At 46.0% G+C, this 14,872-nt stretch overlaps 1 protein-coding gene and 1 long non-coding RNA gene across 2 annotated transcripts; one reads left to right on the plus strand and one right to left on the minus strand.

The window, feature by feature from the left end:
* Positions 1–11,070: 11,070 nt before the first annotated feature.
* Positions 11,071–14,815, minus strand: LOC125560846 (E3 ubiquitin-protein ligase synoviolin A-like). The gene is made up of 4 exons (XM_048723181.1): positions 14,722–14,815; positions 14,290–14,350; positions 12,988–13,189; positions 11,071–12,242 (listed from the first exon to the last, which is right to left on the minus strand). The coding sequence occupies exons 1-4, from the start codon at positions 14,734–14,736 to the stop codon at positions 11,867–11,869; spliced, it is 654 nt and encodes a 217-aa protein (XP_048579138.1). The 5' UTR covers positions 14,737–14,815; the 3' UTR covers positions 11,071–11,866.
* On the plus strand, positions 13,188–14,270 carry LOC125560847. Its single transcript, XR_007306925.1, has 2 exons — positions 13,188–13,535; positions 13,928–14,270. It is a non-coding gene; the product is annotated as an uncharacterized LOC125560847 (long non-coding RNA).
* Positions 14,816–14,872: the final 57 nt, after the last annotated feature.

Below are 14,872 nucleotides of genomic sequence, written 5' to 3' on the forward strand. Positions count from 1 at the left end.
GTGAACACCTCCTCTGTCCAGTTTGGGGTGTACCCTTTGGCGAAGATGTGTTTGACTTTACTGATTCGCACTTTATCCCCAACATGGAATTTTGGTAATGGTCTCTTTTTCGCTTTTTTGGGCTTCACACCCGTCTTTTTACCTCCATACAAGACACCCCATACCTCCTGAGCATCATCGTACGTAACTACATCCGCTGGGGCACGACGAATACTACGGTGGTAGGAGTGGTTGTAGTTGTAGACCAGCTTGGGTAACAACTCAATATACCGTCGGGTCTCCTTAAGAGTAAACCAACGCCACATCCAAGTCTTAAGGGTACGATTAAACCGCTCCACCACAGAGGCCTTTAGCTCACTGCGCGTGGAGAAGTAATGGATCCCCTTCGATTTAAGGAACGCTTGAAATGTTCGGTTCCTAAACTCAGTTCCGTCATCTGTCTGAAGCTTTTCAGGTTGACGTCCGCCCTTGAAAATTCCCTCAAACGCCTTAACGATCTGAGGACCTGTCTTGTCTTTCAAAGGGACAGCCCACCCATATTTGCTCAATATGTCAATCCCGGTGAGTATATATTTGTACCCATCATTCACCGAACTATACGCTTGCATGTCACACAAATCCGCTTGCCATTGCTCATCCATCCCATTCACGATCACCCGTTGGCGTGAGTACCGCCGCCTATAGGGCTTATGGACCGTGTAAGTGGATTGGGTCCGAAGCCATGCCTCCACTTGGGCACGACTCACCCCCTTCGAACGTACCGCTCGGAGTAGTTTGTTCACTCCCCCCAAGGCCGCTGGATGCTCCGGATTGTAATAGATTTGTTGGAGAAGATGGTAGGTAGCTTTCTTGGTCATCCTCTTCTCCCTCCCCTCCATCTTCCTTACTACTGACGTACCCACCCTCCCCCTCTTCTTCCTCCTCTTCTTCTTCTTCGTACCATACCCTTTTTCCACTTTCGTTTTTGTCGGGGGCTTTGCCATCGAGTTGCGAGTCCCGAATGGTAATGTTACCCCCACAACATGCGAAGAGACAACGCATGCGTTCTAACGCTGTACGGCAATCGAAACGGGGATGGAGAGGACCCGTACCAAAGCAACCCATACCGCAAGTGATACCCTAGCCACACCCACCCTCTTATTTATGCTGAGAATAAGACGCTGACCACCACAGGTGAGGAACCCTCTTTTTTTATTGTCATTACCATAGTTATTTGATAGACTTACAGTGAGTAATACCCATAAGGGTAGGTGAGCATCCCCCTACGCACCCGTTTGTTATACACCATTTTAAAAGTTTTATGCGCTGGCACAGTGTGCAAGGTCCTACCTATCGTATTACGGACAATAGTGTAAGGGAGAACCACATGACGTTCTTCGTCCCCCTCACCAGTCAAGAGCTCTATCATAGTCTTCTGGTTAACAATACCAGCCGTACGGACATTCAAGTGCAGTCCTTTCACCTTACACACAGATTTCCCACTGTAAGTGGTATACGCATAACTCTTTGGACCAGTCGAGGAGTAACAGTCGATGAAATCCCCCTCGTCTAACTCACTAGTCAAATCCCCTAGGTAGTCACCAAGGGGTGGCTCCCACTCCCCAGGGCGGTGTAGGAAGATGACACTATCCGTATCATGATACAGGCATCGAGGGCCTAGGCGTCTCATTACCCCAAACAATGCCAACCGTGCAAACGCTGTGGTGAAGGCCGCTATGATAACATTAGTATGTGGCTTCAACTCTTGAAATCTCTCGCCCAGTTTATAGTGAACTTGGATAAGGTCATCACTCACAATGAACACATCGTTCACCTCTATGCTATCGTTCGTCAGTAAATCAAAATACTCAATAGGCTCGCTAATGTATTTGGTCCGCCTTGGGTTTGGCTGCTCCCCAAACTTCCCCCACATACAATTTAACCCCATCTTTGCCACACTGCGGAGGCCTGGGTTCTTTGCGATCTTCTCTTTGTCCAATCGGACACCTTGGTGTTGCTCGTACTCGTCAATGTAACGCTGCTTATCCGAGTCAGTGTCACACCACGCTGGCCACCCCGAAGCCTCCTGCTTGAATTTCAAAAAGGTATCGATATACCCCTTGAACAAGCGCTCCCACTCCTCCCAATGCCATATCTCGTAAACACGGAGTACAGTGTACCCCTCCTCGATAGCCTTGAAGACCTCGGGGTGACACCACGTGCCTGTGAACGCCCGCTCCTCATCCGAATGGTTGCAGCTCCCTTGCTCCTCCATCTCAGCACAACTGCGACACAGTGGAAACATCAGCTTCTGATTTACCCTGACAGGGAGGACTGGGAAGAAGAGGTCACGGGGAGGTAGGACACGAATCTTCATGAGCCCCTTGTATGCGTGGAGGTCTTCATTAAAGTTCTCGGTGACAATCGCGTCGGGGTGACCAACGGGGTACTCGCACGTGGCGTTTACCCAAGGGTACAAGGATGTGAAGTCGTAATAATGTATCCGTTCGCCCTCACAGACCTTTGCTTCGTAATGCAATTGAATGGCATTTGTCCTGCCACCAAAGAAGGCATCACGGGGGTTGAGGGGGATCGAATGCTCCACCTCCCCCACAAGGGCTTGCAGTTGTACATCACTGCTCAGCCTAGCGTCGAATTGACACTCCCATACCTCCTCGTAATTATACCCTAAAGCTCTTAGGCGTAACTCTGTAGCACGTGTGTGATCGCGGAGCTCCCTCATAGTAGTATGTGTCAAGGGGTTCACAGTATCAGGTAGGAAGCAAGTAGGACACCCATGGTAAAAACAACCTTGGTATTGGTACACAGTGTTAGTGTCAGCAGCATAACCATCTACCTTAATTCTACCAGCTAAGCGCACCTCGCCTCCATTTCCCGCATGTCGGATACACACACCGTCACGGCGCTCCAGGTATTTCAGCCACTGTAGTGCCTTCAAAGACTGCACATCGTGCCCACGGTACCCACGTAAAGGGACTAGGCCAATTTTACCCTCCTCCAAGAACTTCGAGCGCAGAATCCGACTAGATAACGAGGCTATGGTGATAGCTATCTTGAACGGATGGAGACCAACCGCATCCATGATGAGTTTATCGAAGGCTACCACTGCCCTCTTCAGTACTTCAACATCTTGGTGACAATAGTTAGCAAGTTCCTCCCTCAAGTTGAACACAACCCCACGGGTGACTTGCTCCTGATGCCATTGAGCGACAGCGTTTGCGTCCTCCTCCTTCATACTCCGTAAGTCGTAATAACTCAAATCTGGCATAGGCCCTACATAATCTTGGTGTTCGGTAATATTAAAAAAGTGAGGAAATACACCTTTCTGAGTGATGTGGTCGAACCCAAAAGCTTTTGGGAGCTTACTCAGTGGCATTTGAAAAAAATTCAAGGTACACTTCATCTCAATGTTTAACGAGTCCACCTTCAAATGCATCACCTTGCCACCAGTGAAGATAACATTGGGCTTAATACCATTCTCAAAAAGGTACTCCAAGATAAAATAGGAGTCGTACCCCTTAAAATTGTGTGCCAGGCAGGTGTACCCAGCATTACTGCCACCAAATAACCAGTCGCAAAACGCACGGATACTGGTAAAACTATGCTTTCGGACCCCACACGTGGTGCACTCCAAACGATCCATGGACCACTCCTTACACGTGTCGCACAGTTTTTGAGCGCCCACAAAATTAGGCTCGTGTTTATCACCCAATGGCATCGCCTCGACATCGAAAACGATAAGATGCATGCTATCATCACCGTCTTTGTCCTTTGGTAAAGCATTGGCACCAACAGTCACGTAACACAAATGGTCTGGGGAAACCACCTCTTTGCAGGCAGTACACTTGTACTCCCCACATACATGTGACGTCCCCTCCTCCCGGGTGGCAAGCATATCAATACGTTTACCACATGCCTCGCATTTATGATACATCTGACAGTACGACCGAGGGGTAACACCTTTCTTATTGGGTAACCCTCTAGGCTTGACGAGTTTATGGTTCTCGAAGCACTTAGGGGTACGAAAGTACCTGTTACACTCTGAGCAATACTTCCAATCCCAACGGTGGTCTTGCTCCGGTGGTGGTACCAAAGGGGAACAATCCACCTCTCCGCAACCATAACACGAATTCACACACTTGTGCTGTAGCTTGGAGTCGTAACCCTTCTTGCATATTGTGCAATAGTGGCAACGCCCCAACAAACCGGGCATACTCTTAACGTAATCAAAATGACCCTTGGCATAGTATAAGTAAAGCCTATACTTTGGGTCAGGTAAGTCCCCAGAGTAGATCACAGTATTACCATGCTCCCGGGACACCACATTCAACTCGAACCCTTGACCCCTCAGATATTGTTGGAATTGCTGGATCTCAGGGATCCCACAAGACCCTTCAGGTACACCAGCCTCGGCATGCAACACCTTGGCACGTTCCGTTTGCAAGGGGAGCGGGGGGCCACGCGTACGGCCCGGTGTGGGCTTATACAACTTGGTAGCATTAGGGTCCATGGTTAGGATAGCCATCCCAGTCACAATAGAGCGTGCAGCACATAACTCATCGCTGTTCTCAATACGAATAATACTTTTTTTCCCCTTCCTCCATGCATCCAAGTCGCACGTGTTCAATGTACAAGAGTTCCTCAATTTGTTTTTCCCAGCCCCTGATGGGAGATGAGTACGAATCACATGGAGCCTGAAGTCACCCTCAAACACAAACTGTTGGTTAGATTGCACAACCGTCTCTATGACACCCATGATCCGCTGAGGGGTAAGTTGGTGACGTCGCATAAATGGTAACGCAATTGGGTTCCTCAAAGAAGGAGCATCGATGGTAATACGTGCGTAGTCATGCCCTTGCACCCCACGTAACGTGTCGTCTAGCACCCTGTCTAGCACTCCCTCAACATCCTCCAAAGCCTCCTCTAGATTATCACGTAGGGGCAAATCGACCTTCAAATCGTAGTCGGTGCAATCGGTGCGCATTTTAGTAGACCGCTTGGTTGATGTTTGGCGCAACTCATACACTACATCATCCTTATCACTAACGTCTTCAGGGTCACGCCTCCGCTTCACTCCCCCGCTACCGCCGCCTTGTTGTACACCCATAAAAGGGTCCTCGAAAGACACACAGTCATCCTCCACTAAATTGTTATAGTAGTTTATGTAGTCAAACAACTCATCGAGAGAAGCAAACTGGGGTGTGTCAATAAGCTCATCGTAGAAAAAATCAGGGGGGAGCTGTGCACCCTCTGCATTCTCCTCCTCCTCATCCTCACTTGGGTCTGGTAATATTCCCAACAAGCGTCTAAGCCAATCGTCATTATCGTCACCGTTGTCAGCCATGGTTGAAACAGTCGAAGGGACTGAAACCCTGGTAATGCACAGCCTCTTTTATAGAACTACCCAACCAATAAAACACCTCTTTGAAAACTACCCAATAACAGGCCATGTCTTATAGGATATTATGACGTCACACACCACCTAGGCTGGCAATTGGCCCACCCAACAACCATAGTTCACCTAAACCAATCAAAAACCCCAACGACCTCACCACTATACTGTCTAGACAGTCCAAAAGGTATAAAAAAGGGACGCATAGCACTAAACTCTCAGTCGAACAGACACCCTAAAAAAACACACCATGGCTAACCAAAACTCTACACCCCTACCAGCTTGGGCTGACACCTCCAACACTCTTGGCAATGCGAAGGCACAACAAGTAATAGCCCAAATAGGAGCAAGATGGCAAAAGGGGGAGATAAGAGAGCCAGACGCAATAAATGCAATGTGTAATTACTTTGCAACAGAAAACCAAGCCCTCCGCTACAGAGTGATAATGCTAAATGACATACTAGAAGAGAAGAACATGCAAATCGAGAACCAGTGTTACGAAATCGAAGAGCTGAAGTGGGAGCTGAATAAAATACGACGCGAGAAGAATGGTAACCTTGGAGAAGAACCCAAAGACGAACAACAAGCCTGATAACCTCTTGACCCACTGTCTAGACATTCTAAGAGGCATTATAACCTAGAACCTATCAGAAACAAGTAACCTTAACCCCTAACCAATCAGAGACTTAGCTAACGACGTCATCGGCGTCCCCTAAACACTACTAAAGGGTATAAAAGGAGACGCACACCACAAAAACTCCTCATAGTCTAACCAGACTAAAAAACACAAGATGACCAACCAACCTACTACTCAAGTCACCATCACCACTGAGATAGAAGACGAAGAGGAGGAGATCTCAGAGGGTAGCCACTATCTCACTTCGCGCTCGGCAAGAAACATGAATGCACTCAGCGAAGCGTTCCGCGACCACGTAGGAGCCGTAGGAGACTTTATGACCGGGAGATTGTGCAGAATAGCGGGACAAGTGGAAGAGGCTGAGAGGGAAAGCACTAGGTTGCGGGAACTATGCAACGACCACGAAGCGGAGATCTCAAGCCTCAATAGCAAGGTGTATGGTCTAGAAAGAGATGTGCTGGAAGAACAGCGCACCAGCATCGCAAAAGACCTAGAGATTGCCAACCTCAACTACCAAGTTAGTGTTCTAGAGGGACGTGAGGAGACCCTACGCATGGACTACGACCTCCTGCGCATGCAAGTGGACTATGGTGATCTTAAAGACACCTGCGAGAAAGGGACACAAGTGTCACACCCTGCCAGCGACGCCAAAGACTTAGAGATCGCCAACCTTAACCAGCAAGTCAGCGCTCTAGAGGAACGTGAGCAGACCCTGCGCACGGAATACAACCTCCTGCGCGTACGCTACACCGACCTTATGGGTCAAGCGTCACAGCCAAACGAGAACCCACGGGTAATACACCAAAAAGAGAGGCGGGCAAAACTAATACTTCACCTTTTTTTAACCATACTCATAATAATTGGGGTAGGACTAATGATAATGCTGTTTATAACAGCCAAAGTCATCTAACACTGTTCCAAACCCCAACAGGACGCGGACCAAGCCAACAACAACAACAACAACAACAACAACAACAACTACGAGTTAGGATACAGCGCTGCGGTACGTACGTACCAACCCATGTTACTGGAACTAGACGCTCAAGTGCACAAGTTCATGGGAAGCAACATGAGAGAGAAGTCCCAGAGAAATCAACTGTTGAAAAAGCTCAAACGTATCCGCAACAGGTACAAGGATAACACCCGCAAACGGCGAAATGTGGACCAACACCAAGAGACTGAGTGACTTTTCTCACTACAAACACTTTTCTTTATTACCCTATAACCAGTAAATACATTTTTTCTTTTTTATACTAATCACAGTGGTAACAATAAAAAACACTAAAAAGTAAACGATGACTACAGTGTCTCTACATTTCCCCAATTGGGAACAGGTGGGCTACCCTCCCTATACGTTGGGCTGTGTCCCTGGTGGTTTCCCAAACCTCTGCCTCCTTCCCCTCTAGTATTCCTGGCAACTTCTCGTCACGGCACAACTTCACCATATCCCTTGGTACGACCCTATTGCTCACTAGATCCTCCATGTAGGTGAACCAAGGGCTCCATCGCATGGTGAACCCAAGCGCTTTCGTCATCCTGTCCAACCCTTCCCACATGTGACCAGTGTTCTCCCTGATGGCATCCCTAACCTCATAAAAGGTGTTCAGCCAACTGTCCTTCGTACCTTGCTGGTGCTTGTAGTGCAACACCTCACCCATCAAATCCCATACCACCTTCTTAACGTAATAGTCCACACTATATAGATTGTTGGCAGAGTCCACTACATCGTTGTAGACGGTACCGGAAGAGACATCACCCATACCACAATCACTGTCGTCACTGTCTACCACTACCACCTTCTCCTCCACCTCGTAACTGTTGTTGCTATCGTCATTGTCTACAGCCACTGCTTCTTTTGCTTCTTCATCACAGGTGCAATTACCTCCTCCTCCACTACCTCCTCTACCACGCCCTCGTCCTCCCCCTCGTCCTCCCCCTCCTCTACCACGCATGGGACCTTGCTTGGTGGCGGTGGCGGCGGTTGTGGGACGTTCGCGTTTGCGCTTGCGCCCATGCGGGGGGTGAGGGTTTGCTTCCTGGCCCTTGCTGGCGCTTTCTTCTTCTTCATACTGGGAGGTGTCCATACTGCTGCAGGCTTCTTCCTCTCCGAATCTTTGGGTTCCTCCGCCCACACAAACTGCTTGCATTTTTGGTTGGGTGCCTGCACTGGACACTGAAAATAGACACGCCCCCTGGAGAACTGACCAGCGCTTACCACTGGCTTGCAGATGAGGTTGTGACCCTCGCACACAGGGAAGTCGAAGACTGTGTTCCCCTCAGGGATGTACTCTTTTATACTCTTGGCTTGCTCGATGGTAAAATAGTACCCACAACCAACTTGGTCGTTTTTATAGTCGATGTTGGCGCCACACCTCAACGCTGACCCTACTTGTTTAGCCTCGGCGCCGCAAAAACACTTTACATTCATGGCTGAAAGGTTGCTGCTTAACCTGAAAAAACACCTAGGGCCTTATATCCTTTCCCGCGCTGACGTCACCGTGTTGTCGCGCGCGCGGGAGCCAATCCCGACCCCGCGTGACGTCACACCCCTAACCAGATATCTCCATTCCCATTGGTTAACACCACCTGTGACGTCACACACCTGACCATATATCCACCAATCAGAATCCAGCTTGACCACCCCTCCCCTAGCTGACCAAAACCTGACCAAATATACTAGTGATACTACTTCTGGCGAACGTTGCCAAAATATACATTTCAGTAATCTAACGTCTTTGACAGAAATCTATAAGTCGTTGAGGAGGAAGGGGCAAGAGAGGGGATTCCAGAAAAGCTTCCAAGGTCTGGTGTGTACAAAGTGATATTTGTAAAAGATTTTTCTCTATGGATATTACTGTCTCTTCTATCGTTTGCAAACTTGGTGACACCCTTGATAACATCGGAGCCTTTTACTCAGATTTGCGGTGGAAAATTCATTGTTGAGTTATGAGTCACATTTGCCATTAAGTTGTTTTTGATGCATTCCCCTTTTTACGAGTTACAATACCAATCTGACAAAAATAATCTATTGCATTATTGCAATACTATAATTAATAAGCTGAATGAGATACATTAAATAAATAATACAGTAGTGACAAGATAGTTAGTATGACCCAAATAAAAACGGGCGTAAACCCATCTCAGCGTAGGTCATTTCTCCACATCATAAATCATGGTAATTGCTAATAAGACATTGCTTAATTTCTTCCATGAGCGTTTCACCTCAATCCATCAATAGAATTAGAGACTAGAGACCCGGCCCTTGGCACCGAACGGAAATAATGATTTGTAGCATTATTGAACTCATTGAAATGTCCCGGAAGTCACACATAGTAAGGTAAATATTAAAATCCCGCGCTGCTAGCTTGTCATATCGGCTTACGGGTTTGTGGTCTTTGTGGCCTCATGGCCGCCAAAGTGACGGGCAACGATCTTTTGAATGACTCAGCTCTCTCAGTGGTGACCATGTCCTAAAAAATGAAAGCCTTGCCCTTTTTTTTCTCGTATGGTCTAGTCTACTTTGCAGCTGTCCACGTTGTTAGTCGCAAACGTGCGCATTGGAGAAACGCGGACGGCTGCAAAGAAGACTAACCGTGGTCCGCAGGGCCATTTGAATATACTCCGCGGTTTCCACCGCGGACCACGACAGCTTTTATAGCGGATTGTTCCGAGGTCTCAATGCTGACAGAGTATTGTAAAATCGATAATAATTAGCAAAAACGCAAGAGTGAGTTAGGGAGGGAGGTGATAATGAGACTTATCTGCCGTATTCCTCTCATATGATTCTTGGGTCAATAGCAGTGAGAAGTTCTCATTAGGGACCCGGTCATTTCGAATAATATCTAAAAAGAAACAGAAAAAAAAGTTCAGGGAAAAATAAATCGAGCAAGCTTATTGGCCAAGAAAACATTCGGGTAGGAAAATAATCATTATCATTCTTGTCAGATTCTGGTCCACGCCTTGTTTTGTGATAACTATTGTAGCGTTAGACACAAAGGGGGATGTTCCTGTGACTAAATGCAATATACTTGCCTGACACGTGCGTTCCACGGGTCATGTATCCAATCACCTGCGGTTAGCGGTGTCACAGAACAATAAGTCGGTTACAGCGCAATCAAGATACATTTCCGCTGAATTGAACTTCGATTGGCGCCACTAATCTTGCGGAAATCGACTCAATCCGTTTTGTGTACGCTATTTGGTTCAAGGATGCTGCAAACTGTAGCAAAATGGGCGGAAATTCCTATGGAATTTTAAGCACAACGAAGGGAAAAAAGGCTTCTCTAAAAAAAAAGGCTTCTACCTTCTACGCACAAACTTATCCAATAAACCTGCTTACCTTTGAGTGGCGCAATTATGAAGGCTACAAGAGAAAAAAATGCAGAACGATGTATAAGATATAATGTGTAAGAAAGCACCGACCTAAAGATAAGGCCTTGCACGGTTTTTACATGCGCTCTTTGCATTGTTACCAATGTTCTTTGTCATCATGTTCTTTGTCATCATAAAAAGAGGGGTTTAATAGGAGAATAACAGTCCAAATGTACAATGAAACTTTGGCACGCAAGAGTTGACGAAACTGGCGATTTATTTAGCAGAGGCTTGGGGATGGAGGGAACTCTGATGAACCTCGGAACCTTTTTCTACGCTTCTGTTTTGATCTGTGATCATGGAGGTTATCTTCCTACGGGCCGTTTTACAGACGAATTCGAGTGTTAAAGCAAGTAGCGGAGGTAAGGGTTTGTTTACAGCCTTCTTACAATTTGTTTATTTTTGTTCGTTTTAAGCCTAGCTTGCTGAGACTAAGTTCAAACATCGTATTATCCATGAGCCATATTCAAATCAATCGAGTCGATTGTTTCATCTTCATTTGCTCGCATTTGCATTGGATACGGCTCATGGATAATACGACGTTTGAACTTAGCCTGAATGACTTAAAATGTGGTAGCTTTGTAAGATAAAGTTGCAAGAATTTGCAACGTATGCCATAGCTACTTAGGTAGTAGCAACGCCCATAAGGCTCAAATACCACACTATGATATATTGTCACTGTTTTTATTGGACGTCTTCAGGTCAAAACAGTAACTTTAAATAATACAAATATATTTTCTTTACACATTCATTGGTTCCATGATTACAAGGACTTTTAAAAACCCTTGCAGCTCGTGCTGCGGTATAATTCAATATTCTAAAGCCTTAACTATATACCCTACAACGAATGTCCTGCCCACGCCCTATTGACGAATTCCCCATCCGCGCTATCCGCAAATGCCCGTATAAACAAGTGGTGAAAAGCGCCTTTAAGTGTCCCTGAGAAACTAGGGCTTCTAGCAAGTAAATTCTCTGTATAACTGTCAGGCGAGTCACCTTGAGGGCTATTTTAAAGGAGGTTCTATTGTAACAAAGCACAAAGGGTAACAAAACGTTAACAAAACTTCTCAGTCTCATTAAGTGTCGTCTTAAAGCTTTAGCAAAGTTTGGTCGGAGTAATTACCCTTACTAAAACAAGACGTGATCTCAGGCCACACACAGAAAAAACGATCTCAAGATTTACTGGATCCGCTTAACTATCATTTGTACCTCACTTTATCATAGGCAACACCCGTCCAGCCCACTCAAATTGAAGGGATAAAAGGCATGGGACTCTGACTACCCCTTGTTACAAAGATTTCAACAAAAAACCCTAATAACAGGGTCTCCTTATCGAGTGTGGTCTACCTAAAGGAATGTCATCCTTCTGTATCGAAAGGTGTCCCCCTTCCAGTCGGACTATAGTAAATCGAGCTAAATACTCGGCTTCAGCAGGATACGTGGCTCGTTCAGGCAGTTCATCAACATCAAACTGATGACTCGTTCGTATCTTCCGCCTTCTTCCCCTCGGCCTCGCCGCTCATGAACCGCTCCAGTCGCCTCCTCCTCAGCTCTTGACTGGCCTCATCCTCCGCACTGTCTGCAGCCTCTGGACTCGCGCCCACAGCCTCGGGGACCAGAGGGGATGTAGTCTCTTTACTATCAGCCGTCGAAGGTGCTGTAGTAGTGGTACTGGGCGTGGCTGGTGCGACGGGTTGGATGGCGGGGGAGGTGAGGGAAGGCCAATCAGAAGTACTTTTAGGAGCGTCTTTTGGCTTAGCAGGAGGTTTCTCTCCTTTGGTTTTTGCCGCACTGGATTCAGTCGAAGAGTTTGTTTGTGTTGACGTGGAAGAGGAAGCTTGGCTGCATGCAGAAATGTACATCACATAAATTACCTGAACAAAACTCATATACTTCAAATAAAGTTGCACTTGGAGAATCTGTGTATCCAAACCCGCAGTGATTCATGGGTAACAAGTGAATAAGCAAATACGGGGAAATAAAATACAATTTTAGGTTTCAAAACCTGTAGAATTCTTGTTTTAATTCTTATGAATATTCACATGGCTTCCAGATACAAGGATTCATCCATTTGTATGCTACCCAAGAAACACCCCGGGTTATGACACATAGGTTCCCCAGTGCAACCTTATTTGAAATAGGTGTATATTTATCTTAGTATATTTGATTAAATCTTTTAATATAAGTTTCAATAGTATTTATTTGTTGTTAAAGAAACGGAATGCCGAACTTTAGTATCACTTTGGAAAAACCTTCCAATAAATATACCTTTGTAATTACCTATCTATATATAACATGATTGATGACTCAGCTTGCCCCTATTTGTCTGCAGTCATAATTGGCATCATTAAAAAGACAAAGGCTTGAACAAAGGTATATAGGAAGTGAGGATGAGAGTTCGGGGTCAACTCGCATGAAAAAAAATCAGTGCCATTGCGGGCTAGGAAGAGTCACACACAAAGGGGGAAATTGACCACTTACACTGTATTTAATAAAAAGCACTCGGGCTGGAAAATATTGGCTACGGGCATGATAATGTGCCTGGAATGCTTAACAGCTATCATTGAGTGAATCATAAGACCCTCACCTCTGTGCGTTGACCATCTGCGTGTACTGGTTCAGTTGGCCTATAGCCACATCAAGCAACATGTGTACGTTCCTCAGCATCGCAATACGGGACTCAACCTGCTGCCTCTCTCTTCCCTCTACAGCTGCCAGCTCCTCCACTCCAAGTGACGAAAGGTCTTCGGTACTGGGAGGTGGTGGAGGGGGTGGCATGAACGGCAAGCCTATAAAGGGAAAGGATGTGAGTGAGGTGTACCTATACAGGAAGAGGATGTGAGTGATGTATACCTATACAGGGAGAGGATGTGAGTGATGTATACCTATAAAGGGAGAGAATGTGAGTGAGGTATACCTATAAAGGGAGAGAATGTGAGTGAAGTATACCTATACAGGTAGAGAATGTTAGTGAAGTATACCAACACAGGGAGAGAATGTGAGTGAGGTATACCTACACAGGGAGAGGATGTGAGTGAGGTATACCTATACAGGGAGAGGATGTGAGTGAGGTATACCTATACAGGGAGAGGATGTGAGTGAGGTATACCTATACAGGGAGAGGATGTGAGTGAGGTATACCGTGAGTGAGGTATACCTATACAGGGAGAGAATGTGAGTGAGGTATACCTACACTGGGAGAGGATGTGAGTGAGTTATACCTACACAGGGAGAGGATGTGAGTGAGGTGTACCTATACAGGGAGAGGATGTGAGTGAGGTATACCTACACAGGGAGAGGATGTGAGTGAGTTATACCTATACAGGGAGAGAATGTGAGGTATACCTACACAGGGAGAGGATGTGAGTGAGGTGTACCTATACAGGGAGAGAATGTGAGGTATACCTACACTGGGAGAGAATGTGAGTGAGGTATACCTACACAGGGAGAGGATGTGAGTGAGGTATACCAACACAGGGAGAGGATGTGAGTGAGGTATACCTATACAGGGAGAGGATGTGAGTGAGGTATATCTTTAAAAGGAGAGGGTCTATACAGTAGACTCTTTTTTTATGATGGTCTATAGAATCTATGTTTCCAAACATAATTCCCAATACAGTCATTTTAAATGGTACTTGCATGCTATTATAAAGCTTTATTCTATCCTAATCAAGGCTTTGTGGCTGATTTGGGAGGGGGAGAAGGGTAGAGAAAACTATACATAAAAATACTGTACGGACAACACAAGAAAAACGTTTTGCAACACAAAAAGTTCTTAACCTAAAAACATCTGAAGACAAAAACATCTTAGGCCTAGAAAATCTATTGGACACTGAACAGGCCTAATCTGTATATGCCAATGCTACAAAATGAAACCAAAATAACCTACCCATCATAGGAGGCATCATAAATGGTGGCGGTGGCATCATGAAAGGGGGCATGCCAGACATCTAAAAGAGTAAATGAGCATTAGGAAATGACAATGAAAGCTTTCTGTCATACTGGCATTGTTAAATAATATTGCATAATACATTTGGCTTGCTGTGTTCAGCCTCTAAATGATTTAAATCCTAAAAGAATTGTTAAATTTATACAGAACAGTAAACAGGGGTGGATCTAGGTTTTTACTGAGGGGGGGGGGGGGGGGGGATTTGACCTAATGGCACTATGTATTTCATTACAGTGACATGTTTATGCCCCCCCTTCCCCCACAGACTCAAATTCCTATACTGGAAGACAGTTCACCTTTACAGCCCAACCAACCCACTAATTCCTCCCCCTAGATCCATTATTGTGTTATTGAGTAACTGCTCAGACTAACCTGTGGCATTGCCATGGGGGGGACTGCACTTGGTGAAGTACTGGAGCCTTCAATAAGACAGATTCAAAGTTAGATGTGAGAGCTCTAACAGTTTGTTCCACCTACAGTATTGAGTAATGCCAAAATAAAAAGATAAATGAAAACGCTGTAT

Source organism: Nematostella vectensis, unplaced genomic scaffold (genome assembly GCF_932526225.1).
Source record: "Nematostella vectensis unplaced genomic scaffold, jaNemVect1.1, whole genome shotgun sequence".
Classification (NCBI taxonomy): Eukaryota; Metazoa; Cnidaria; class Anthozoa; order Actiniaria; family Edwardsiidae; genus Nematostella; species Nematostella vectensis.

Excerpts from the sequence above, each read along its gene's own strand:
- LOC125560846 (XM_048723181.1), bottom strand. Across the intron at positions 13,190-14,289 it reads TATGATGCCTCCTATGATGG|GCTTGCCGTTCATGCCACCC; the intron begins GTAGGTTATTTT and ends TTCCCTTTATAG. Across the intron at positions 12,243-12,987 it reads CAGATGGTCAACGCACAGAG|CCAAGCTTCCTCTTCCACGT; the intron begins GTGAGGGTCTTA and ends TTCTGCATGCAG.